A 27,172-nucleotide genomic window follows, 5' to 3' on the forward strand; every position below is an offset into this window, starting at 1 on the left:
TTTTATGGTAGACCGTTTTCTCTTAATGTTCATTTGTTGGCAAAATAAAAGTGCCTTAAGTTAAAAATTTGTTTTGAGATACGTTAAAGAAATCAGTATCAGTTCATAATGCATTTGTCTTTTTTTGCATGTCCATTGTAAATTTAATATTGTAAATGTATTCAAATTCATTTACATGCCTATGGCTGCCTTTGATTAAACTTCTTCCAAAAAATAAACTCTGTCCAGATTTTTAATTTAATTTTAATTTTACTCTATGTCAGATTACTTGAATATAAGTTGTTGCATGATCACTACCAAGTGGATTCTTTGCTGTACATTTGTATATCCCAGAATCAGAGGTTTGGGGGTTCTGAACGACTAGGGTACCTTGTGGGTGAAGCAGCTCACTTCCATGTTTCCTCCGCATGCTTGCCATTGACAGCAGGGAGTGGTCTGGTATCTCCCATGTGATTTCTGGCTTTGGAACTCCCAGGGCCAGACAGTGGAGCTGAAAGGCTGCTCCTGTCCTTGTGAGGATGCTCCTGGGTGGGCGCTTTGTAATTCTGGGAGGATAGGCTACAATCATTACTGGAACCGTGATCAGTGCGTGACCAACACTATTTTGAGCCTTACAAATATAGTTTCCTCTGTCATAAGCTGTTGCTTCTTTGATTACTAAAGTGCCATTGTCATGTAATGTGTATTTCCCATTAATCTGAGGCCTATCTAAAACATAACCACTTGGCATAGTCCATTTGATATTGGGCTTAGGGATTCCATCAGACACACAATGCAGTGATAGAGATTCTCCACTGATACTTTTTACTGTCCCTAGTGCATATGTAAGAATAACTGGCTTCTGGCCAATTTCTAAAATGATTAATTTCTCAATATAGCCAACTTTATTTCTAGCTGCACAGCGATATTTTCCTGCGTCGTCCCGAGTTGTTTTATAAATGATAAAAGAACCATTGCTTGCTATAAGATACTGAGAATTTTGTGGTCCATTGGAAAACCGTGTGCCATTTGGTAAAATCCAGATTATCTCAGGTGGCGGGTTACCATCAACAGAGCAATTCAATGCAGTGGACTTTCCAAGCTGGGCAACTATTTTTTCATTAAAAGGATTTCGGAATGTTGGTCTTCTCAGCATTTCCAGTACTTCTAACTGTACTACTAACACACTCTCTCCTCCTTCATTTCGAGCCACGCAAGTAAAATCAGCTGAATCTGAAAGCCTCACATTCCTGATTTCCAGGGTTCCATTTGTATAGACCGTGATTCTGCTTCCATAGTATGGGGCTGTGAGGAAAATATTGTCTGGCATGATCCACATGACTTCAGGAGAGGGTGTCCCTTCAACTCTGCAGTCAAAGTGTTTTTTGGAATGCCTCACGGCTGTAGCTTTAATAACAGTTCTGTTTGTGTACAGACCATTGATTAATGGAGGCTTAGAGACAACATCCAGTTTGTACATTTTGGTGTCATCCCCACTGGGATTTCGGGCTACGCACACATACTCTCCAGAATCAAGCAGTTTCACTTTGTTGATGGACAAAGACCCATTAGCATGAAATATATACCTACCATTGGAGGAGAAAATCATGTCGTTGGAAGGCAGCAACCAAAATATTTTTGGTTTGGGATCCCCAGTGACCTCACAGTCCAGAACAGCTGTGTCTCCAGCTTTGATTCTTGTGCTGCCCTTGTAACCCTGCCTTATCCGTGGGGCAGCTGTTATAACTGTTAGGTGGACCTTCATTTCATCCTTTCCTAGGGTGTTCTGGGCATGGCAAGTATAATCTCCTTCCTCTGCTATCCCAACTTTGTTGAAGTATAAGGTTCCATTGTCAAAAAGGACGTACCTCCTGGTCCTGTGGCCGCTGTCATCAGCTTGCATTGCATTGTTGATCATCGTTCCATCAGGCAAACTCCAGGAGATCTCAGGCACTGGTGAGCCAGAAGCTTTGCAATCAACTTGGAAATCTTTCCCGTGGAGCACTTGCTTTTTAAAATACTGCTTGTGGTCAATTTTGGCAGGCTTCAGTCTTAGGCTGACATGCATCAGTATCAGATCATCTCCCATTTTGTTTCTTGCCACACACAAGTAGTCACCACCATCTTTTTCTGTTACAGATCCAATAAACAGGGATCCATTTGGGTAGACGTGGATTCGACTGCCCATTCTAAGGAGAGAAGAGACTAATGTAAGTGCGCAGCTGTTAGCAGTGGGGGAAGGGAAGTTGTCTTACTTACATGGGATTAGCTCTCCACTCCCCAGCTTCATTGAAGCGGGATTAACAAAAATTGTATATTTTTAAGGTATATAACATTTTGATATAATGAAAATGATTACCACAATCAAGCTAATTAGCATATCCATAACCTCATACCAGGTTTTGTGTGTGTGGTACATGGGATTAACTTTACACTGTTGCAATAAAAATTAAAATTGCTACTAGCTAATTGTCTTCTAAGCTGTTTTCTGAAAGATGAAATTATCTAACTGAACAAGTGTAATTTAGTGCAAACTAGTCTTTCTTAGATGGACTTAAAAGAAATCTCCTTTACATGGCAATTAAAGATTAATGATGAGGAGAATGCTAGAAATACTGGATTCCTAGACACCATGACTTCCTTGACCATTTTATATCTCATATAAACTGAGTCCACAAATATGATCATCTTGGGATATATTGGTAAAGAAAGCTTTTATATAAATTTAGTTGCTCAGAAAAGATGCCACTTTTTAAAAAGTTATTAGTAACAAAACGATTATTGAATTATTTGTTTAGAAAATAAGGTCTAGTTTGTTATATAGAGAGAATACCAAGGTAAAGCTCATTTGTAGGTTGTCGCGGGCAGGTATAAAGTGCCTGGTTTCTGCATGAGATTGAATTTTGGAAAACCATTTTCTCGAGTATACGGCCACTACACAACCTGCTGTTACCACATTTAACCAGCAGATGGCAGGTATTTCCTGTTTTTTTCCAGGAAAACCAGTGGAAATTGGTGCTAAAAGTGTGAGCAAGGATAGCCGTAGGTGAAAATCTATGTGTATGTTTTTCTTACTTTTTGGCAACATGGGCTAAGCAGGTAGATAAAACTGGAGAGAAAAGAGAGGACCACTTTTCGTAATGTAACTGCTAACCAAGTCAAAGAGCCTCAAGTCATTTTTATCCTCCAGCAAACATAAGTATGGACAGTATTGCAGTTAAAACATTATGTATTATAAAAGGTGTTCTTTTTTCCCCCTAAAGTATGGAAGGAAATTCTCTGGCATATGAACCATGGTAAAATCACAAGTGAATGCACTTAATAAAGGGAACGGAAACTGTCAGGTGCTTTGCATTGATTTTTTTTTTTTTTTTTTTTTTTGAGACAGAGTCTCACTCTGTTCCCCGGGCTAGAGTGCTGTACCATCAGCCTAGCTCACAGCAACCTCAAACTCTTGGGCTCAAATGATCCTTCTGCCTCAGCCTCCCAAATAGCTGGGACTACAGGCATGTGCCACCATGCCTGGCTAATTTTTTGTATATATATATTTTAGTTGTCCAGCTAATTTCTATTTTTAGTAGAGACGGAGTCTCGCTCTTGCTTGGGCTGGTCTCAAATTCCTGAACTCAAACGATCCACCAGCCTCAGCCTCCCAGAGTGCTAGGATTACAGGCGTGAGCTACAGCACCTGGCCTGCATTGACTTTTGAATCTTGAAGTAATTTCCTCACTAATCACCTGAAAAACTGATATTTAGAGAGACTTAATAACTTGCCTTTGGTCACACAGCTCATTCCCAAACCCTATGCTTTCCAACATGGTATGCTGCCACCTGCTATTATTCTTTCCCAGTGCTTTCTAAAACTTGGCTGCACATTAAAAATCATTTGTGGAGTTTAATACTGATGCCTGGGTGTGACCTCTGGAATTTCTGACTTAATTGGTGTAGAGTATGGCCTAGGCATCAGTATCCTTAACGTTTTCCATGTGTAGCATCATCTAAGAACCACTGCTCTAATCGTTGATTCTCAATGGAGTTCACCCATCATCAGGATTATATGGCGCCAAATTTATGAGCCACATGTCCTGGTTTTACTGTCCCAAAATTCAATAGGTCTGGCCAGGGATCTAGAAACCCAATGTTTAGCAGACTGCCCAGGTGACTTATGAACAATTAAGTTTGAGAACCAGCCTCAAAGTTTAGTGTCCAAAGTCACCTGGAGGACTTTTAAGAATGCAGATTGCTTGATAAAACATAAAATCAGAGCTTCTGATTGAACAAATTACGAGGCATTGCTAATGCTACTGGCAGGGGCACTACCCCTTTGAGAACCCCTGACTTAGAGCGCCACCCCCCACTCCAAGTCTGATGCAACTGGAGGCTGTGATGTGTAAGAAGAGACTGATATTTTTAAGATAATCTTATTTTCAAAGTAGTTTTCCCTGAGTAAAAGAAATAGAATTCTTTATAAAGATTAATGTGGGTGTGAGCATCTCCAGCCTTTCCAAAGAACTGCTTCTAGAACTTTATGGTGCCTGAGTGACCAGGGGATCTTTTAAAATTGCAGATTCTGATTCAGCAGGTCAGGTGTGGGGTAACAAGCTCCCAGGTCATAAGGAGCAAGGTTAAGAGGAAAGGAAACCATTTCTGCATTGAAACATAGGTCACATAAGTTATGTTCAAAGTAGTGGAGATGATAGACTAGCCGTGCTCTGAGTCTGGGACCATTAAAAAAGACAGAGAGAAAAAGCTTTCTGGTTCTGACAAGCAAGCTTTAAGAAAATGAAAGGGTTTTTGCTTAATTTGGTCATGGTGGAGTGGGCTTGGATCAGCACAGCAACAGTTCTCTCATTTTTAGAATCTAAAATAAATCTGAACTTCTGATGCTAAGAAGTAGGAAGAGTAAGGGGTTTCTTAGTTTTTTATTTTGCAACAGAAGTGCCTTTTTTCTTTCTGTTGACATATTTAAAACATGGAAATAAAGAATATACTTGAACTTTTTGAGTGGGTGAGTTGCAAAATAATCATTGAAGTATTTAGTTAGCAAAGTTCTATTTCATTATAAAAGAAGAATGCAGTACCTCTGGTGAGGGCGCTATGGCATCTATGATCTTATATACTCTTTTGCCTCTTCTACAATATTAGCAATCTTTCTATGTTCCATAAGTATTTTCCCAAAACAATTTGCCTACTTTCTTTGCTACTTAACCCTGAAGGATTTGTTGGAAAACCTGGTCAAGATTTATTCTGAGAGGCTAACAATGAGTTTTAGAGTACTTTTTAGACTTCCTTTGGACTATTTAAGACATTCCTTTATATTTTTTCATAACTCCTGATAAAAGATTTCCATTTTCTAAAGTTGACCTGGTACCCAGTGAATGTTTTAGACCTTGTCTTTACAACCTAAATTTTGAATTTAATTTGTTATTCTCATCACAAATATGATGCTCTCTATAATTCTTGAACTGGTAACCTTCATGACTAGTACAAATTATATTCAAAATTACACAGAATAATGAGCACTGTCTGAGTAAGTGACAGTCATCTCGTGTGCTGTGGAATTTATTTTAAATGCATTAATTTCAGAAAGTAGAACTGGCATCCAACACTAATGAAATGCTTACAATAACTTGAAGGCAAAAAAATGAGAGGCGCTAATGTTGCAAAATTAAATGCAAAAACTGATAAATGAAGGGTTGAAAATATTTGATGCCATAAATAAAGTAGAAGTAGGGTATATGTATATTATATCACAAACGTGAATGTGATTTCTGAAGTACACATTTTATAACTCAGCATGTTTAAATTTTAAATCTAATTTCAATCTAACATTTAGTCAGATAATTTTGGTGATTTGGAAAACCTGAAAATTAACATTTACTTTTGAATTAAAGATCACACAAATTAAACTTAATAACTATATTCAGCACCAACTGGTGACACCAGAAAAAAATCAATTCAACTTCTAAGCATAATTTTTCTTTCTTGCATGAATATTTTCTTTTAATGAATATATAAAATGTAAATGCTCATCCCTTTTTGTCATATTATGAAAAATCATTGCATAATCCTGCAAATGGAAAAATAACTCATATGCTACAATTATTGAGTTTCAAAGATAAGATTTAATCTATGCAGCAAACCAGCTATAAAATGAATAGTATGCCTATAAGAGCATATCGGAGAAAGCAGGTATGTGTATATACATGTCTGGTCGCACCAGGGTGATGAAGGCCCTGAATACATTTCACTTTGTGATGGTATTAATGTTGTGATTTCTATAAAGTGCTTTGCAATTTTAGGAAAGAAGAAATAAATACTGATTATACAAAAAGTTTGAAATGTCTGATAGGAGATGCTGAAGGGTGAAATAATGGAGTGTGTCTCTACAGAACCTTGATTGCATCACAAAAATTCCCTCCTCTTTCCAGATATAGGGAGTGTGAATACATTTACACCATTACCACTTAAAACTGTCACAAGTACAGAAGCAAATGAGATTTTTATTCTGCTTGTTAACCATAAAAACTCAAAAAGTTGGCCCTTAGAGTTAAGCATGTAAGAAGATTGGTTTTTCTATTCAATGATCTCAAAGGATTAGGTTTCTTTAGAGTTGTCTTTATGTCCAAAGTCTATGTACACTCTAAACTGCTGCCTGCCTTGCTGTATCACTGTTTAGCTGTACAACTTCTGAAATGTAAACAAAGCAGATAATTCTAACACAAAGGTAGGAGTTTACCTGTGCCACTGGTCGACAACAGCCTTGGATGGTAACCTCCAAATTATTCTAGGTTTGGGCTCCCCAGTGGCTGAGCAGTTCAGTAGTAATTTGTCCCCAAAATTCACCTCCGTTCTTTTCTGGGATGCAACTTCTATCCTGGGGCTGGTCTCTCTCTCTTCCATTGTAAGCATTACCACCCTTCTCTCGGAGCCAGTGGAACTGGTAGCGATGCATTCATAAGTGCCCCTGTCTGAAGAGCCTATGTTTCTTATATGGAGAGTTCCATTTGAAAATAAGAATAACTTGGAATTGGTAAACTGTAATGGTTTCACTTCAGTGCCATCAGAGAGGACCCAGTAAACACTGGGCTGAGGAGTTCCTTTTGCAGTACAGGGTAGTTTCAAATTTTCACCCCAAGTCCCTACAATGACTTGTCTCTTTTGCTCTATAATAACAGGTGGGGCAGCAATGACCTGTATTTTAACCAGCAGTGAATCCTGACCAGCCAGATTGCTGGCCGTGCATTTGTAAAAGCCGCGGTCATAAACACTGAGATTGTGGATGACCAAGGTTCCGTCAGATGTTACCAGGGCCTGCCCATTTCCTTGGGCTGATTCCGAGACCACTGTCTGGTTTGCAAGAATCCAGGAAATTGTAGGGCTTGGTCTACCCTCTGCTCTGCACTTCAACTCCACAGTGTTTCCAGAATGAACTGTGATCTCTTTGGTATGTCTCCCCATGATCCTGGGAGGATAGGAAACCACAGACAAGGTGACATGAAGGCGGTCCGTGCCAAATGAATTGGATGCTGAGCACAAGTACTGTCCACGGTCCTGAATGTCCACTCTGTGGATGGACAGGGTGCCATTGGGGTGCACCTGGAACCTGCTATTCTGTTTTCTTTTAGACAAATCAAGTCCTGAGAAGACAGAAATTTATGGCCATAGGTCATCAAAGTTTAGATAGAAAACATAAAGTTATCTTTTTGTTAAGCTATTGAGAATACATTTAAAATTAAAATTAGGACACCCAGTCTTCAGATTGCAAAAATTCCTGAATTTTTTTTATGCACATAATTTAAAACCAAGATAGTTCAACATAATGACCACTTTCTTTTTTTTTTCAAATCATATTTCTTTGGATTTGCTTTCAAAGCATTTTAAAAAAAAACATTCTTAATTAACATGTTTGAGAACCTCTGATGAACAAAAAATATGCAAATGTCAAATGAGGATATTAATGGTTTCTGTATCTTGGAGAAATCTGAAACTCGTGTTTATTCTTTGGATGTGTAATCCCAAAACACAACACAGGCTTTTTCATGTTTTATAACTAACAAATAATAAGTGTAAGGAAACAATTTCAAATACCTGATGAGACTCTGGTCCAGTGGATGGTGGGCAGGGGATTTCCAGCAGCCTCACAGGGAAGAAAGGCATCTGAGTTAGCTGGAACAGTAAAACTTGCGGCTTTTCCTCCAACTATTCTGGGCTTTTCAAATATATTCCTAGACAAAGAGTCAAAAGGAAGGTGTTTGGAAGTTATTTGTTGAACTGGTTTATTATCAAAGCCACTCTGCTTTGCAGTCTTCTGTCCATCCCAGTTTGATGCACGAGTGGTGGCCTCTGACAAGCCTAGATTGGGCAGTACGTCTACTACTGGCTTTTTGTCTTTTTCAGCAATTTCTGGGTATGACTTGTGCCAAAATTGGTTTTCTGACCAGGGAGAGGGAGTCAATTCAGAAAGCTTTGATTTAACTGTTATTAGTGCTGGCATAGGAGTAGAATGTAACAGATTAGAGGAGATAAAGTGACTGGTTCCAATTGTGAATTTGGCATTTGGGTGAGCCTTGGGAGAAGTTGTAACCTCTGCTACTAATTGCCCTGGATTAGTATCATGCCTCGAGAATTCATCTGGCTTGGATATTGCATTTGTCATCATCTTGAAAATGGGAGTTGCCATGTTGTCGGTCACTGCACTTTGAGTAAAGGGAGGGGAGATGGGAATTGGCAAGAGAGTAGCACTGCTGCTCAGGAACACTGGTGTGGTTGAGTGCCTGATGATTGTTTTACCAGTTGTGGTACTCTGTTGTGATTTGCTGGACAAAGTTGTTTCGGAAGCAGTTGTGCTCCTCAAAGCCTGAGTACTCACTTGGGGTAGTTCTTCAATTACATCTGTCAGGTTAAGAGTTCTTGGACCAAGACTACTTGTGCTTGAAATTCCATTTGTGTTTTCTAGGGGAGAATGAGTGAAAGCAGAGACACTGGGCTTGACTGAAGTTTCAGCTGTGGTTAGAACAGGAGGTGTTATAGCAGTGGATGTAGTGAAACCAGAACTCTGGCCTAGAGAGATGTTTGGGTCATTCCTGTTCTTCTGAGCCTCCTTTTTTCTTTGTACTTTTTGTGACCCAGGTCTTGCTGTTTGGGTTTCATAGATAATGACAGATACAGGGGCAGTAGGAGAACTAGCCGGTGTGGCTGTTTGCATTGACATGGAGCTTATCGTACTTGATTCTTTGCTTGTGATACTAGGAAGAGTAGGATAAAGAGATGGAAAGGGCAGCTCCTTCATTGTAGAGAGATTTCCAAAACTGTGTGTTTTGGTGGAATTGGGGTGAGTTGTAGCTGATGTTATAGATGGAATTTGCATCACACTTTCTGAGGATGTTGTGAAATGGAAAGGGGAAACTTTATCTGTGGGTAAAGTAGGAGATATTCTAGGAAGCATCCTGGTTGTGCTTTTTTGTAAGCCAAATTTATGCTGATTCCATAATCTCTCTTTTTGGTTATGGTTATTTACGAAGATCTGCTGCCAGGGAATTTTCCTTCTTGAAAATCTTGTAATGGCTATAGCAGTAGGCATTGATGGCTTGGTTATGGAACCTGAAAATGGCACTGTAATCACTGAATCTCTTTTAGCTTCGCTGGTGCTAGACACACCTGAGTAACCAATACTAGTTATATGAGTTGTTTTCATAGATGTGAATGTTGGGGTATATGTCATGACTGCACCAGTTGGAGTCACTGGGGTACTTTCAATACTGAAATATTTTATTGTATGTGTTGCTTTCTCAATATCTACATGTGGTTTGTTCTCAGTTAGTAATGGTGGATTCTGGACTAGAGTTGTAGACTCTTGAGATGTGACTCTGGCAATGTCAGCTTTGGGGAGGGTGATGGGGGCAGCGCTTGGAAACAACAATGCTGCTGTAGCTGTGGTAAGCCTTTCTCTGGGAAGACAGGATGGGCACGTCACTCTGAGCACTGTGGCTGAAGAGACAGTAATGCTTTCCTCAACAGCAGCTCTGATTGTTGGCCTCACAGCGCCATATCTATGCTGTCGGAAAATTGGAGTTCTATGTGGGCTAATGATTCGCCCCCGGCCCCAAAATTTCCTCCGTCTCCCAAAGCGTCTGGATAGTGGGATGTTAGTTGTACTATTTCTAGAAATCTGAAACTGAGAATGACCAGCAGTGTATGGATCTGAAGGGAGCTTAGAGGTGCTAAGTTTTTGAGTACTGTGAGAATGGAAGTGATTGCTCTTGGGTTCACTGACACCTGTTACAGATATCTGAAGACCATTTGTAGTATTTACTGACTCTAAGACTATGTCAGCTTTGTTGTTAGTGCTATTAAACATTTTGATATTGACATCTTTGATCATAGTTCTCACTGTTATTGGGGATACACTTTGGAAATGCTCTCTTCTCCCTATCTGGTCAGCATTGTGAAATTCAGTTGCTCCAGGTAGTAGTGGAAAGATAGTGGATGAATGCTGACTGGTTGAGTCTTGCATTTTGTTTGACTTGATTGGGTTTATGTTCTTTGACATAGCTGTAGTTTTAATAGCAGTGGATAGTTCGAAATCTATAGGTTTTTCAGGTGGTAATATTTGTGAACTCACAACTGGGGAGACTTCTGTGCCAGAAATTATATCTGTCACGGGGCTATTGGATATTATTCTGGAGGCAGCAGTCCCTGTCCTTGTTGGAACATTTGAAGCTTTAGTGGCCAGGACCATAAATTCCTCATCTGGCGTGAGCATGCCTGAAGAGTCTTCTTCCTCCCCAGGTATTTTCAGGAGTTGGGTGACTGGTGGGGGTGGCCTTACTGTGGTATTTTCTCGTTTCTCTGGCACAGCATTCTTTTTAGCTTTCTCCAAAAGTGCTGCCCAGTGTTGTGGGTCAATTCTCCGAGCAGAGGGAGGGAACTGCCTCCTATGTTCCCTAAAACGTCGGTTTATTGACTCTCCACGCTGCCGGTGTGTTATAAATTCCCGATAGTTATGCTTCTTACTTGTGCTTGAGACTTGTTTTGCAACCTCTGCTCCCACTGGATCAGATGTAGGGGGTTGTACAGCTGGTGGCTCCTTAAGGTGAGCAATAGGATTGGGCTCATCAAGTCCAGATCCATCTGTTTCTCCATCATGCACCACTGATCTTTGCCCTTTTATTTTGATTGAAACTTGGAAAATCAAAAAGTCGACCCCTGATGGGTTGGCTGCTACACAACGATAATGACCTTGGTCTTTTTGGGTGACATGTAATATTCTTAATGTGCCATTGTTAAGAATTTGCTTGTCTCTTAAGGACTGATGGAGCACACTGTTTCCTGGAAGAACCCAGCTAATAGAAGCATCTGGGATACCAGTAGAATGGCATGGAAGATCGAGTGTTTCACCAATGAAAACTGTGTGATGAACTCCATTTTCATGATAGGCTTCCACATCGGGCTCTACCACAGTTATCCTATAGGTGAGAATATCTGCATCATCATAGTTGGTGCTTATGCAGTGGTATATTCCTGTGTCAAAACTGTCAGCCATCTGGAGTTCCAATTTTCCACTTTTGTCTATCAGGATTCTTCCATCCTCACTAACATAAGGGGCTCTCACTTTACTCCCATCAGCCAGAACCCACTCCAAATGTGGGGTGGGTTCTCCTTGGCCTGGGCAGTTTAGGGCAATGGTTCCACCTACCAAAACAGTGTGTTCCAGCTTAGTATTATTATCCCTTGAAATCATGGTCCATTTGTGTTTCACTGGCCTTATCTCTGCTCTTGGTAAAGTGATTTGAACATTACTTGAGTACTGGATCTGTAATGTACTGAGTGTGGTAGCAGTTCTGTTTAGCTGCAAGGAAATTTGGTCTTGCATTAACCAAGAAGGATCTGCTATGAGATCTGCCTCTATGTTGGTAAAAATGTCTTCAGGCTTAGGAGCTACCTGTTTATATTTGTAACAGAGCTGTGGTGTTTCAGTGAGCAACTGGCTCCTTTCTAATATCAGAGGTGAATCACTGTATAAAGCCAGTACTTGCCACACTGGCTGAATGAGACTATAATCTATATTGCATACTAGAAATGTTAAAAATGATGTATTTAGCATGATATAGTCATTCTCTTCAGTGAATGCAATGGGTGATGTCCTCAAGGGCTTTTGGATACTGCAGACCATGTTAGCTTCATTTCCAGACTGGTCTGTCATATTCAAAGTGAGGGAGCCGAAGGGTGCCATGAAATCTTGGAGAGAGATAGAGGCAGGACTGCCATCTTCCACAATAGACAGACTCTTTGATTTCAGGGAGGGGTCAATGGTTGGCTTGGTGCAAAGGAAAGCTGCAGCTGGGACCATAGCTAAGGGCTTGCCTTTAGAGGTCCTAGGGTTCATGCAAAGTGCACATTGCTGAGGACTGGAGGGACTTCTGTCTTTTTTGCATTTTATTACATCTAGGGAAAAAATCACAGTTGAATTATTATCAGTTGTGGCCTCTTTATGAATTGACATTTGAACATTTTGAAGAAATAGCTTTTGCTAGAATTTGAAACATTAGAAATTTAAATTTAATTAGATACCAAAATTTTCAATGTTTTTTGTCTCTGAATTAATTTTTTAAAATGGTCTTGTCTATATGCCCTGCTACTATATAATACACATAGGATTTCATCTGCCTTGTTCACTGCTATAATTCCCATGCCTGGAAAATATTTGATATATATTAATACTTGGTACTCAGTAAATACGAATTGAGTGAGTTATTTCAACATCTAGGGAAACAAAATGACATGCTTGTGTTTGTCACTTTTCATTGACATTAGTTTAGTTCTATTTCTTCATTTTAATGTTTTAAAGCAGTCATAGAAATTCATTATTTTTAGGGCCGGGCATGGTGGCTCACACCTGTCATCCTAGCACTCTGGGAGGCCGAGGCGGGAGGATCCTTTGAGCTCAGGAGTTTGAGACCAGCCTGAGCAAAAGTGAGACCCCATCTCTACTAAAAATAGAAAGAAATTATATGGATAACTAAAAATATACAGAAAAAGTTAGCCGGGCATGGTGGCACATGCCTGTAGTCCCAGGTACTCAGGAGGCTGTGGCAAGAGGACTGCTTGAGCCCAGGAGTTGGAGGTCGCTGTGAGCTAGGCTGACACCATGGCACTCTAGCCTGGGCAACAGAGTAAGACTCTGTCTCAAAAAAAAAGAAAAAAGAAATTCATTATTTTTAAAAGATAACCTGTTTGATAAATGATCATTTCTAAGTCCCTGGATATCATTAAACAGCCAAATTTCTTTCCATTATCCAAAAGAATATGGCCTGAATTACAAGGTGTCTTGATCTGATCTAGCTTAGTAGCAGTAAGAATGGAGAGAAATAGATGGATACAGGAGATAATGAAGCAGGTAGAACCAATCACCCAGAGGCCAGGATTGATTGAACATGGAGAGTGGCTGTGGAAGAGTCAAGGAGGACACAGGTTGATGACTTTGGTAACTGGACAATTGATGGTCCCCTTGGTGGACACAGACTCATTGGAGGAGGATCAGGTTTAATGGGGAGAGAAGAAGACTATGCCAAAGCAATGGGGCAACCTGCTAAAGGTCTGACATTCTAGTGAAGTTAGGGGCTTATAGGACCAATCTAAGCCTTTCCAAATCATAGAAGTCTCCTCCCTCAGGTGTTTGGATATTACATACCTGGATATTTAAAAACACTACAATGGTGAGCCTATTTTAAATGGCTGGTCACTTGGAATGTCTGGAATACTTGATAAGAGGTATAGAGTTTTCCCTTACATGCTGTTCCATGTACTCAGTTCTCAAATCATGCAATGGACAGAGCACTTAAGAAAAGCATTGGCACTTCTTAGAAGATCTAATTTGCCAGAGTAGTTAGACAGAGTCAAATTGCCTTCCCACATGTGCACACTTCTTCTTAAAGGCTTAAAGTCACTCTGACCAAGGATTCCAGACTCTTCAGAGTGTACCATGGTATGACAGGTAATGCCACAGATATCTGGCCAGTTAGAATTCTTTAGAAAATTTTATAGTCTAAACCTGTGCAGAGGAGATATCTGGCAAGACCAAAAACCTTTGAATAATCAAAAGAGAAGTCTCCCAATAATCTGTTTACCAAAAAGCTATGTTCCTTTACCTACTTGTCAGTACCCTGGGCTCAGACCCTGTAGAGAACATCACGGACTTTTGCCTTAATTAAATCTCATCCATCATTGTGTTTACATCTTGGGATGGTTATCATTGCTTGCACTGGACCAGAGTCAGCACGCCTTGGACATCAGGTATTTTGCCTCAGATGCAAACCTGATCACATCACTTCTGTTCCCCCATCACACTAGATTCCAGCCTCATAGTAAAGGCTTTCCATTTCTCAACCTGCTATGCCTTGTCAGGCTCTGCCATACACTGTTCCTTCTACTTCCCATCTGACATGCCCTCTTCCCTCACCACCTCCTTACTTACTAATCATCCTTTAGCACCCAACCTGAACAGTAGTTCTGGGTGGGCTCCCTGCTTCATAGTCTCCTGGTTCCTTTCACTTCTCTTATCCTACCTTTCATCACTCACTACAAGAATGACTTTGTTGGTTGTTTGTTTGTCTTCCCAAAAGACCATAAATGCCAAGCTTGTTCATCTATATGTCCCTGGCCCTGTCCAATGGATGCTCAGGAAAGATCAGTGGCAGGAAGGAAGGTAAGAAAGAAAGAAATGCCTAATTCTAAGACAATATTTTTTTTTCATATTTTAACTCAAAAATTGAGATGTGTCTTAAAATGCTATTTTACAGTAGCAGCTCTCCACTTGGCAGTTTTAATATAGCTATCACTGCATGTATACAACCACAAATATTGTCATAGCTATTCTCAATTGTGTCACATACATTGTTGGTATGACAGATTAAGTTTGCCACTTAAAATGTTTTGAGAAAAGTATGCAAATAGAGCAGCAGGACATAAATTTAATATTTGTGGAACAAACATTTGTCAGAGAAATGGCCACAAATCCATATTTTATAAAAAAAAAAAAAAAAAAAAGCAACAAAGCAACACCAACAGCTTTGTGGGACTAAAGAATGGAAAATATCCACAAGTAGATGAAGAAGTGTTACATTTAACTACCAAGATAAGTGCAAAAGAATTGCCTATCACACTCCAAGTGAGGCAACTGAAGGTGTGACAATGTAAGAATCCCTTGGAATACATAATAAAAATAAAAAAATCAAAGCACAGAGGTTGATGTGACTGATTCATAGGTCTTGTAGAATCATCATTAAGGCATCTCAGTCAAAAGGAGAATACTTGATTATTTAGACATGACTGAAAGAAGTTATCCCTAATGTGTTTAGCTGATTATTTTACATATATACAGTAGGTGTTGCTGAAGGATGGGGACACGTGCTGAGAAATGCATTGTTGGATGACCTTGTTATTGTGCAAACATCATAGAGTTTACTTACACAAGCCTAAACGAATAGCCTACTACACACCTAGGCTATATGGTAGAGCCTATTGTTCCTGGGCTACAAATTTGTACAGCATGTTATCGTACTGCTGTAGGCAATTGTAACACAATGGTAAATATTTGTATATTTAAACATATCTAAACATAGAAAAGGTAATGTGTTGGCATAGATGTTATATAACATTGTAGCACATCACTAGGTGATGGGAATTTTTCAGTTCCATCATATCTTATGGGACCACTGTCACATATGCCATCTGTCTGAAAATATATATATATATAAAACAGTTTGGTACATATTAAGACCGTAGGTATCTAGTGGGTGGATGGTGACCTCATTTGTATTCACCATCAAAATGGCTATATAATTGATAAATGCACAATTTAACCAAAATGATTGAGTACCTACTGTATTGCATGCATATTCTAGAGGCTAGGGACAAAATGGATATAAGGAAGGCAACAGACATCTAATACTAGTAAACATAATATTATCCTTTCAAGAATGGAAGTGGTGAAATGATTATTGCAACGTGATGGGGGTGGTGGAGGAGCAGCTGGACTTCCCTGAAGGGGCAGGGGTGAGTGCTGTACAGAGTTTGAGGGCTGGCTGGGAGCTTGTCAGGCAGGAAAGGAAGGGCACGGTTCCAGGCAGGGGCAATGCACAAATAGGGGCTCCAACCTCTCATGGTGTGTCGGGCAGTAGTTCAGAGTTGTTAGAGCAAAAAGTGCCTGTGTGTCTGGGGCAGGAGAGGGGCTCAGGCTGGAGAGGAGGCAGAGGATAGGCAGGGGCCACACCAGGGGGACCACACATACAGGCTAAGGAGCATGGCTTTTATTCTCTAAGCCAAGGGTCAGCAAACTTTTTTGTAAAGGGCCAGATAGTAAGAATTTTAGCCTTTGCGGACTATAGGTCTCCGATACAACTACTTGACTGTGCCACTGTAACAAAAACACAGCCATAAACAATGCATAGAGAATTCATTATCCCTGATTATTATTGAGACCTCATAGTCTCTCCACCTAACTTACCTTGGCCTCTCCACATACTGATAAAATACCTCCTGGCAGCTCTATTTCATTAGGAAAAAGAAATAAACAATATAGATACCTGACTTTTCCTGTATCCAGTCAGACAACCATTGTAAATGGCAATCGCAGGTCCACGGGTTCCCATGCAGATAAAGGCTTTCTAGGTCTGGCATATAGGAGATCATCTCTTGAGGGAGTGAGGTCAGGAAGTTATCAGACAAATATAGGTATTTAATGAAAGATGTTTTAAATATCCGGAGGTAGCTCAAAGAGACAAATGTATCTGGATGGAGCTTAGTGAGCTGATTTCCTTCCAAGTGCACCAGGCGGAGAAAGTTGAGTCCATAAAAAGCCTCTGGGTTTATAAACTCAATATTGTTGTGGTCCATATGCAATCGTGTCAAGTTCCTGAGGCCATAGAAAGTATCTTTCTGAAGTTTTCGGACTTTGTTATAGCTCATTTTTAAGACCTAAGAATAAAAACACGTTTACTCTATCAAAAGAATTTTCAAAAAGGGAAAAGTCTATCAATAATAAAACATGGAGATTAATCCAATGCAATGTGTATACCTTGTTTGTAGCCTAACTCAAACAAATTAGTTGCACATTAAATAAGACAGTATCAGAGAAATTAGAATACACATGAACATTTGCTGATATAAGATATAATAATGATATGGTTGTTTTTAGAAGATTCCTTAACTTTGAGATATATAATGAAATACTTACAGATGAAGTATTATTTGTTTTAAAACAATTCAGTGGAGTAGAGGGCAGTGGGTGGGATGCAGGTGAGACAAGATCTGTTACGTGTTGATAGCTACTGCAGCCAGATGATGATACATTGGGGTTCATTATATTTGTCTCTCTACTTTTGCCTTTGGTTGAAAATTTCAATAAGAAGGTTTTTTAAAGCTATTTCAAGTAAATTTAAGATTTCTTGAACCTGAGTTTTTCATAAGAGAGATTTTCTATTGATTTTAATTTGAGATATAATTCACATGCCATAAAATTCACATTTTTAAAATATACAATTCATTGGTTTTTAGTATATTCACAGAGTTGTACGACCACCTCCACTAATTTCAGGAAATTTTTATCATCCCAAAATAAAAATTGATACTCATTAGCAGTCATTTTCCTTCTCCTAGCTCTATACAATCACTAATTTACTTTCTGTTTCTATGGATTTGCCTATTCTGGACATTTTATATAAATGGAATGGCACAACATGTAGCCTTGTGTGTCTGGCTTCTTTCACTTAGTAAAATGTTTTTGTAGCATGTATCAGTCTTTCCTTCCTTTCTTTGCTGAAGAGTTTTCCACTGTATGCACATACCATGTTTTTATAATCCATTCATCAGTTGATGGACATTTGGGGTGTTTCCTACTTTTTGGTTATGAATAATATGATTTTAATCAATTCTGAGTTGAAATTAAAATAATTTTGAATATTTTAATAGTGCTTGGGTATTCTCCAATTCCCTTTCCAGTTATTAGTTGAACATATTCTTTCTTTCTCCCAAAAAGAAAAAATATGCTAGCAAAAACAATGATTTCTCATCACATTTTCCTTACTTGGCCTAATCTGGTCATCTCTGTCAAAGAGGCTTTTCTGGAATGTCAAGATCCCTAATAAGCAAAGAAAAATTGGCAACGTGAGAAGAGCTTTGTTCCAAAGGTTACCTGGGAGTAAAATCTCAAACTCAACGTTCCTCAATATCTGTTGAAAACTTGCCCAAGAAAATAAATATATGTGGAGAATTCTATGAAGGAAATGGAATCTACCTATTCCTCTGAAGACACGCATTCCAAATAGAGACTGATTAAGCCAAATCAGCAGAATCACACAGCTACGTTATATTCTATTGCTCCCCACCATGGTCAAAGCTACCCTTATGTAGCTTTGGTATATGTTAAAAGGCTCTGGGAATACTGACATTTTCCCTTTTATAAGGATATTACTGACTTAATTTATTTTACCACCCTGTATTTTGTAAGACCCTTCTGATTTTAAATCAGTTGTGGTCATGCTTTTCACGAACAGCAGTTTTATTTGCTTTAAAAAATTTTAATAGACATCATGTATTGTGAGGTAGATTCTTGACAGCTTCAGTACTACTTTTAGTAGACATAAAGGTCTCTACCTATACCTTTCCTTATATCCCCTTTATTTTTATCCCTAGACTTGTTTTACCTCTTACTTTCTCACTTACTTATGTGATCATTCTTACAATATTTTATGCATTCTTGGGAGTCCCCATAACTTTAAAATTTTTTGAACAGGACAGGGAGGGCATAAATAAGTAAATAAGGTGAAACTGGAAAAAAAAAACCATATTGATTTATAAGAAGCTAACATCTAAGATAGTCATTATTTTTAGTAATTACATTTGATTCCCAGATAAACCTTACTAGAAGTAGCCTTTTAGGATTAAATTATAAATGTTTAGTAATCCCTCAGTATTAATTTTTTTTTCTGTTCGCCTGAGGTATGAGAAAACTTGCCTCAGAATTTTCTTGTTATTCTAATTTCCATATACAGTTGCATTAAGAAGAAATCTGCCCTGTGACACTCTCCCTTGGCGTCTGCTTTTACAAAGTCTTTCTTTTTGCATCTGCAGGCGTGGGCAGCCGCCTTTAGAGGCCCATCTCACAGTTCCCACCTCACTTCTCTTTTTTAAGTTTTTAAAATAAACTTTACTTTTTAAAAAGTTAACATATGCAGTATAGGAAACTGAAAAACACAAGAAGCAAACGACAAAGTCATCCGCAGTCACAACCAGTTTATACTCTGACGTGTGTCCTTCTAGATCCTGGGTGTACATATGTAACATCCAATTTTATGGGATTGAGATTGTACGCTATGTATCATGCTTTTTCCCACATCATGAATATTTACCAATACAAAATCCCAAAGCTGTATGAGTATTTTGATAACTAAGAATATACTATACCAACTCAATCTATTAGGAAAAAAATCTAATCCTGCCTTTTCTTGGGACGAAAATTTCACAGAAGACAAAAATGGCAATAGGCCTCTAGATAAAAGTATTGGCAGAGTTTTTATTAAAATACTGTATTCCCTTAATGCTCAATGTATTATAAAATGAAACATAAAGCAACAGAGTACACTAAGTATAATATTTCTAAGAGAATTCATTATCAGATCTATACCATTAAAATATTAGCAAGAAGGTATGTTTCCATTGAATTACTTAATATATTCTTATAGTATAGCCCAAAGAGATACACATACATCAATGGCTACCATCAAAATGTAAATATGAACACATCTGCTCACATCTCTCCTTTCATACTTCCTTCAGCCCCTCTGCTGCCAACCTAATGAACAAATCCTGATATATGCTGCTCAGAGGTGGCTTAACAATTCCATGTCCAAGATACGTCTTTTCTATCAATTATAACAAAAAGATACTCACAAAATGGCTAATTCACCAGTACTACTGTTTACCATAAATGATCACCCCAGGGCATCTCCAAAACTTAGATGTTGCAAAATAATGAACTTTGTCCACAATAAACACAAATAATTTCTTAAAAATGCACATTTAGACCTATAGTTATAATCTAAAACCATCTTCTAGATACAGAGATACAAGCAAAGAACCCTTCCCTTCACCCTTCCTCTTCTCCCTCTTCCCCTACTCCAGTGACTAAGTACTACATCTAGATCCATGGAGTAGATTAACAAAGGTCACTCCCAGAAGACAGTCCTTTCTAAAAACTAACAAAAGGACAAATATAAGGGATTATTTTACTACCTCTGCTTTTAACATACATGAGCATTAGGATTTGTTTATCCTTTAATACATAGCAATATTAACTAAAATGCACATATAAAACAAAGGTTAAGCAATCTGAACTAATATAACTCACTTCACCTCACCTCTTTAACCCACACCCTCCCTTCCACCAGTCTCACCTGCAAAGCCTGCAGATCAGAGAAGGTCTTATCAGGGATTGTGTGAATGCTATTGCTATGCAGCATGAGTAACTCCAATTTGTTCAGGCCAGAAAAGTCTGTTTCTGTCAGTCTAACCAAGCTGTTGTACCTGAAATAAAAATGTCAATCTAGGCATAAGCTAAGTCTATCAACTAAAGCTCAAACACCAAAGCAAAAACAAACACAAAACCCCCAAGCCTCTGTTGTTTTAACTGTGCTCTAAGAAGATAATTGAATGCTTGAAATATTATTGAAATTGACCAGATGCCAGAGAAGGTCCACTGTCTATCCAGTCCTTTCAGTCTTAGTTATAATCACCTTCTTCACAATCCTGGAACTTGTCACATTCCTTCTCATTTTCAAACTTTATGTATATGCTGTTCCTTCAGGTTGGAATGCCCCTGACCCCAACCTTTTCTATTTGTGGGCACTATTAAGACCCAGCCCATTCTTTTATGACATTGTCACTTCACTCGCCCCCATGGAATTCATCGGTAGAAGTTAAGAAACCTGTGACCTGGAGCCCAGGTTTTGGTTTCTGGTTTGGGTATGATTAAGAGCTCAGGCTCAACTTAGTAGTTATGTGATGCGACTTTTCTTTTTTTTTTTTCCATATAGGAGGACACTTCCAGTTGCCTTGTCATCTCTTATGATATATCATAATCCTGACTATTAACAGAAGCTATATCATTTTCCAGCAAAAATGTAGCCAGAATTAAGCTTTTCTGCAATCATAGGCCTCCCAACCCACAGAAGAACTTTCTCCTAGTAAAAGTTCACCAGGAAAAATTTTCTTATTATCCCCAACAAACTTAAGATTCCCATAAGCTCATTTCAGAAGAGAAATACTGTTAAAATAATTATGATTGATCTCCCAAAGTCACAAGTGTTGGGAGGACAAGTCACAAGTGTGATCGATCCCTCTTTGAGAAGGGGATAAGACAGGGCCCCACGCACCCTAAATTGATACGTTCCACATTGGGTGGGATGCTTTCTGGGATGGAGGTCAGGTACCGAAATGTGCAGTGCACCTCTGTAGGCACGTAACAGGCACAGTGGCGAGGACAGGCCCTGCTCCCAGGTGTGGCCACTGCGCAGATCACAGCAAAGGAGACCAGCAAGTAGCTGATTCCTCTGCTTTTCACCTTCATCCTGAAAAAAACACCATACCTTGGAGTTATAAATAGGGTTTGAGCAAAGTCCCAGGACCATCACACATAGTTACTGGGAATCTGGGAGACCTTCCTTAAGGGTCATAAGTGGCCAATTTCATTCACACCTCTTTTGGTAAAACATTCTTTACTAAACCACAGTGTGTGTTGGCCTCACACTGAGCTTTATGATCAAGTGGGATATTTATTGTTGTAAATAATACACAGCTTCTCACTTCTTAATGAAAAGCAGCAATCCCTATTACTCAGGTATTCATTAAAAGGGAAACTGGATACTATAATGAAGATATTGTGACAACTGAAATACTTAAGGCTTAGTTTGTCTTTTATACATTTCTTTTAGATTAACTGTTAAAAACTAATCATAAAGGTAATATATGTGCATCATAGAAAATATGGAAACTGTAAATACTCATAAGAAAAAAATTACTCATAATCTCACTGCTCAGATATAATCCCTAACATTTTTATATTACTTTCCAGCCTTTTTATATATTGTGTGCATATGTGTACATGTATATACATTTGTGTGTGTATATACATAATTAAACAATTTCACATTTTATCATTTAATGTGTTACATGTATTTTTTTCATTTTATTAAACCTTCTTCAAAAACATTTTTAAGGGATGTAATAATCCACTAGAAGGAAGTACAAATCTTTTTCTGACACATTTCCAAGTCCTTGCGAAAAAAGCCACATTGGACACTTTATTGCCAAGTAATGACCGCAAGCAACAGTAACTGAGCAGCTGAGAGGGCTTGAGCCTTGGACCTGCGCTGCAGTGGGCCATGCCGACCCCCTACAGGCTTCTGTCTGCTTTTGCTCTGCTTGGAACATGTCTCTGCCTCTTTCCTTGCTCCGTTCTTTTCCTTATGTCTGCCACAGGACAGTGAAGGGAGTATAAGCAGGGAAAAAATACGCTTAACTTGTCAGAAAAATGGTATCTGTTACTCACTTGTAGGGCAATCCAGGGATCCAAAGCTAATTCTCTCCCTAAATGCAGAACATACAAGGATTGAAATAAAATCTTTATTATGCTTTTCTAAGAAAAGTGAGCTTCATAATTTATAAATCTCAGTGTTCCTTGGAATAGCATTGTTTTGCATTCTACCAGCAACCATCCTTATCTATTATAAACTACACTAGAAATAACATGGAGGCTGAAATGCTTACCTCTTCATATAAAGATGATGGAATTACTACTGGAATTTAGTCCAAATTAAAATTTATTGTAGGTTTAATCATGTGGCTACTATTGTCACTGTAACCACTTGGTTAGAAAATTTTAAATAAACTTTGTATGATTGGAGACAGCATTTCCTTGTTATCACAACATAAGCGAAAAAAGGAATAGCAGGATGAAGGTAATTCTCTTGTTCTCTTTTAAAACAGAAGTTCTGAGTATGCCTACATTTGAGTTATTTAAAAGAGAATCAGAAGTATAAAAGAACATATGACTAGTGGATTCACACAAACTTAAACCCGAAAATGTATATAATTAAATAGGAATTGACGATACCTGAGCTCTTCTTTCAGGTCCTGAATCCTCTTGTGACATAGGCAGGGACAGAAATTCTTCCCAGGAAATGGAAAATTGTGTCCAAACCCGAGTGAGGAAAGGTTCTCTGCTCCCTGAGCAAATGACTTAGTCTTTTTGGCTTATAGCTCGGGAGTAATCCTTCCAGAGAGACCTGGGAGCGCTTCCACAACTCGAGCGCTGCAACCCGTGCCCAGATTAATGCAGAAGTGTTCCTTTATCGATCCTTGTTTTCGTTGTCACCGAAACAAAAGGCAAAGTGGAGGTTTTTAAATTTCCCTTTTCCTCCCTCAATAGTGTGCTTTAGTACTCCTTAAATTTGTCACTTAAATATAACTATTACCATTACTCCATTTTGCCCCCAGTTCCCAGGAGTTTCTCCTCAAATTCTTTTTTGGAGAAGTCTGACATAGGTGTCTCCACCTAATGAGTACCTTTCCTCAGAGTGCTTTTTGCCTGGCATCAATCGATCCCCGAAGAAGTGGCTTTTCCTTGTTTGCTTTCATCCCCCTGCCGTCCTCCCTCCCCTGGCCACCCCCAGTTCTCCCAGCGCGCTCGCCCCGGCGCCTGCTCCTGGGCGGGATGTGCCCCAGCCGCCCGCGTGGGTGCCGTCCCTGCCCGGGAAAGGACTGGCCGAGCTGCTCACCTCTCTGCCCTGGTGACCAGCGGGCTCGCGCCGCGGCTGGGTCCAGAGCTCGCGGCCGGGGTCGTGCAGAGACCGTCCGGAGCGCGGGCAGGGCCGGAGGGCGGGGCGCGGGCGAGCGGGACTCCGGTGTCTGGGGACTGCACGGGCGAGCTGCGCACGGATAAGGGGACCACCGAGCCCCTCCTTAGTTTTGCAAGCGCCTTCACTCTCGCTTCCTCCTCGGTTTTTGAATTCCCAGGGCTTTCTCCTGGCAAGTAGGGAAGTCCAGGTTAGGGGCAGAGCAATTTCAGTGGCCACTCTTTCATTTCCTCCTTGACCACTTCCACCTGTTGACAGGTGGGCTTTTTGATTTAAGGATTTGCTTTAATCACCGCGGGCTGTTTGTTTGTTCTCTGTTCTGGGGCTCCCCAAAGTTTTGTTTGAAGGCTGAGAGTTAGCCGTAACAACCTGCGATACCTGCAGTTAGAACGTGCTGTTTGGTCCAGTTGGAGAAACCCTCTGTGCCCCCCTTTTTTCGTTTTTAAAATAAATTTTTATTGTGTATATTTAAAGTATACAACATGAAGTTATGGGATACGTATAGATAGTAAATGGTTACTATAGTGAAAACAAATTAACGTATCCATCATCGTGCATAGTTACCCATTTTTGTTTGTTTTTGTGGCAAGAGCAGCTAGAATCTACTCTTTTAGCAAGAGTCCCAAATATGGTGCAATCTTATTAACTATAGTCCTCATATTATACATTAGATCTCTAGACTGGTTCATCCTACACGTCTGCTACTTTGTATTCTTTGACCTACATCTCTCCATTTCCTCTCCCCAATCCCCAAGCGCTATTTTATTCTCTAGTTCTGTGTATTTGACCTTCTTTTTATTTTTTAGTTTTCACATGTAAGTGAGACCATGCACTATTTTTCTGGGTCTGGCTTATTTCACTTGGCATTCATGGTTCATCTATGTTGTGGTAAATGGTAGGAGTTTCCTCTTTTTTAAGGCTGAATAGTAATTCCATTATATAAATATGTGTGTGTGTGTGTGTGTGTGTGTGTGTGCCTCAGAAAAATCCCTCTTTTCAGAGACTATCAGAGAACTGGATTTAAATACTACTATTTCTGCTGGGATTGCATTTCCCTTTCTCATCTCCGCCTCCACCATCCTAAGGCAGAGCTGCCTCCAGAATGACCCCCACCAACTTGACTACATTTAATAGTCCCTGCAATTCTAGACGGGGCTCCCAATATTCATAAACAGTGAATTAACATAACTAACGTGACCTTGTGTCATTTCCTGTAGTTACATCGCATTAAAGCTTTTCATGAGAATTCAGAATGAAGGTTTTAGGGCAGTGGTTCTCAAGATATGATCCTCGGACCAGCAGTATCAGCATCTCCTTGAACCTTGTTAAAAACATAAATTCACAGGCTCCATCCCAGACCCACTGAATCAGAAACTGTAGAGATGGGGCCTAGGGATCAATGTGTTAACAAGCCTTGCACATGATTCTGTTGTCACTAAAGTTTGAGAATTTCTGGTTTAGGGAAATAACTTCTGACAATGACAACAGCTTACATTTATGAAGAGTTTACTGTGTGACAAGTACTATTATAAGCATTTTTAAAATGCCAATTCATTTCAATCTCACAATAGCACCAGAAACCTAAAAGGAAAGTATTTATGTTATGCCCATTTTACAAGTAAAGCATATGAAGGAAAATGACTCACCCCAGGTCATGCATCCTGTAAGTAGAGAAGCCTAAGTTAATTCAAACTTAGGCTGTCTGGCTCTACAGTCTTAACATTTCACCACAAAGTAGTGGCTGCCTCCCTTAGCTAAACATTGGTAATGTGCCATATCCAGTGGCTAAGCATTCCAGCGATTTATAGTCAGTAATAAGTCAGTCATAGGATCAGGGACTCAAGAGTTTGAAGTAACTCTAGAAGCATGTATGATATCAACGTGATCTTTAGTTCTGCTGAGCTGACAAGACTCTAAGTTAAAAATTCACATATGATGCCCAAACTTGGATGCTTGCTTTGGAAATATGGCAAATTTGTGGGTTCTTGACATCCACAGTTTATCTTTCTCGCAAAGGTCCTCCGTGCCCAATCTCATGCCTTTGTATTCTCTAGTCAATTTCTAACCCAGGCCTGGATTTCCAGGTCACAACCGGGATGAACCACGGAAAGATGACTGTAACATGTTATCCTCCTTATTTTCCCAGGATGGTTACCCCAGGGTCATTTTCTTGCTATCGGTTTTAAAGAGAATTTTTGTTAGGAATGTGCTTGTCTTAAGAATTTTTATGAGAGGAATTTCTACAAATGCTTGTGTCAGAGTTCTCTACATATTTTTTACTTTTTATTTAATCTGACAGAATTATTAAATACCTAAAAGTCATAGTGGCACTAACTCTAGTTCAATTTGCCCCACCTAATAATAATTATATTAATAATTGCTTTTAATTTATTTTTGGGGTAGTAGAGACAGAGTCTATGTTGCTCAGTCTGGCCTCGAACTCCTAGCCTCAAGGGATCCTCCCACCTCAGCCTCCCAAAGAGCTAGGATTACAGGCATGAGCCACCTTGCCCGGCCTAATAACTGCTTTATATTTAGAGCATATGTATACCAATGTCTTTATGTGTGTTGCTTAATTCTCAGAAATATTCTGATGAGGTAGGTATTAAAATTATGCCCATTGTTCAGATGAGATTGCTAGGGTTAAAAGATGTTAAATCATTCAGAGCCAAAGTACAACATTGAATTAATATTAAAACTGTAAGGCCCATTCTCTTAAGTCCTACATTTTCTAACCTCCTCCTGCTTCTATTTATTTATACTATTATAAAATTTATAGTGTCCACAGCATATCAAAGATTGTTTCACCATTCTCCTTTCTAACCATACTTAATAATGCAATTTGTTTCTATAGAGTCTTATGGTTTACAAATCACTTTCACTTTTGAATATGGTCTTATTTAATGTTCACAAAAAATAAGTGAACATCGATGATAGCAACTCTATTTTATAGAAGAAGTGACAGATTAATTTGCCAAGGTCTCAGAGCTGGGCAAAGAGACTTGGAGTTAATCTGAACTGCTAAACTTGTGTTTCCTAGACCATGGTCATTTACCTACACTCTCATGATGGTTTGACTTTTTTTTTTTTTTTTTTTTTTTGCTTTTTGACACTCACATTTTATTTACAGAGTATATAATTACTATATTGTTAGGGTATACATGTACAGGGTTAGAAAACAAAAGTAAAGAAGACATAAAGATACTTGGGCTTTTGTTTGATGTGTTGAAGTGTTCAGTGTATGCACAAACTGCAGGATGAGAAGGCAACTCCCTGAAACA

At 39.1% G+C, this 27,172-nt stretch overlaps 1 protein-coding gene across 1 annotated transcript; it reads right to left on the reverse strand.

Annotated features, from left to right (window-relative positions):
• On the reverse strand, positions 1–23,255 carry IGSF10 (immunoglobulin superfamily member 10). The gene is made up of 7 exons (XM_045539483.1): positions 23,150–23,255; positions 21,411–21,605; positions 20,433–20,562; positions 16,566–16,956; positions 8,071–12,426; positions 6,719–7,619; positions 1–2,168 (listed from the first exon to the last, which is right to left on the reverse strand). The coding sequence occupies exons 2-7, from the start codon at positions 21,602–21,604 to the stop codon at positions 260–262; spliced, it is 7,881 nt and encodes a 2,626-aa protein (XP_045395439.1). The 5' UTR covers position 21,605; positions 23,150–23,255; the 3' UTR covers positions 1–259.
• Between the last annotated feature and the right edge of the window lie 3,917 nt (positions 23,256–27,172).

Source organism: Lemur catta, chromosome 1, assembly GCF_020740605.2.
Source record: "Lemur catta isolate mLemCat1 chromosome 1, mLemCat1.pri, whole genome shotgun sequence".
Classification (NCBI taxonomy): domain Eukaryota; kingdom Metazoa; phylum Chordata; class Mammalia; order Primates; family Lemuridae; genus Lemur; species Lemur catta.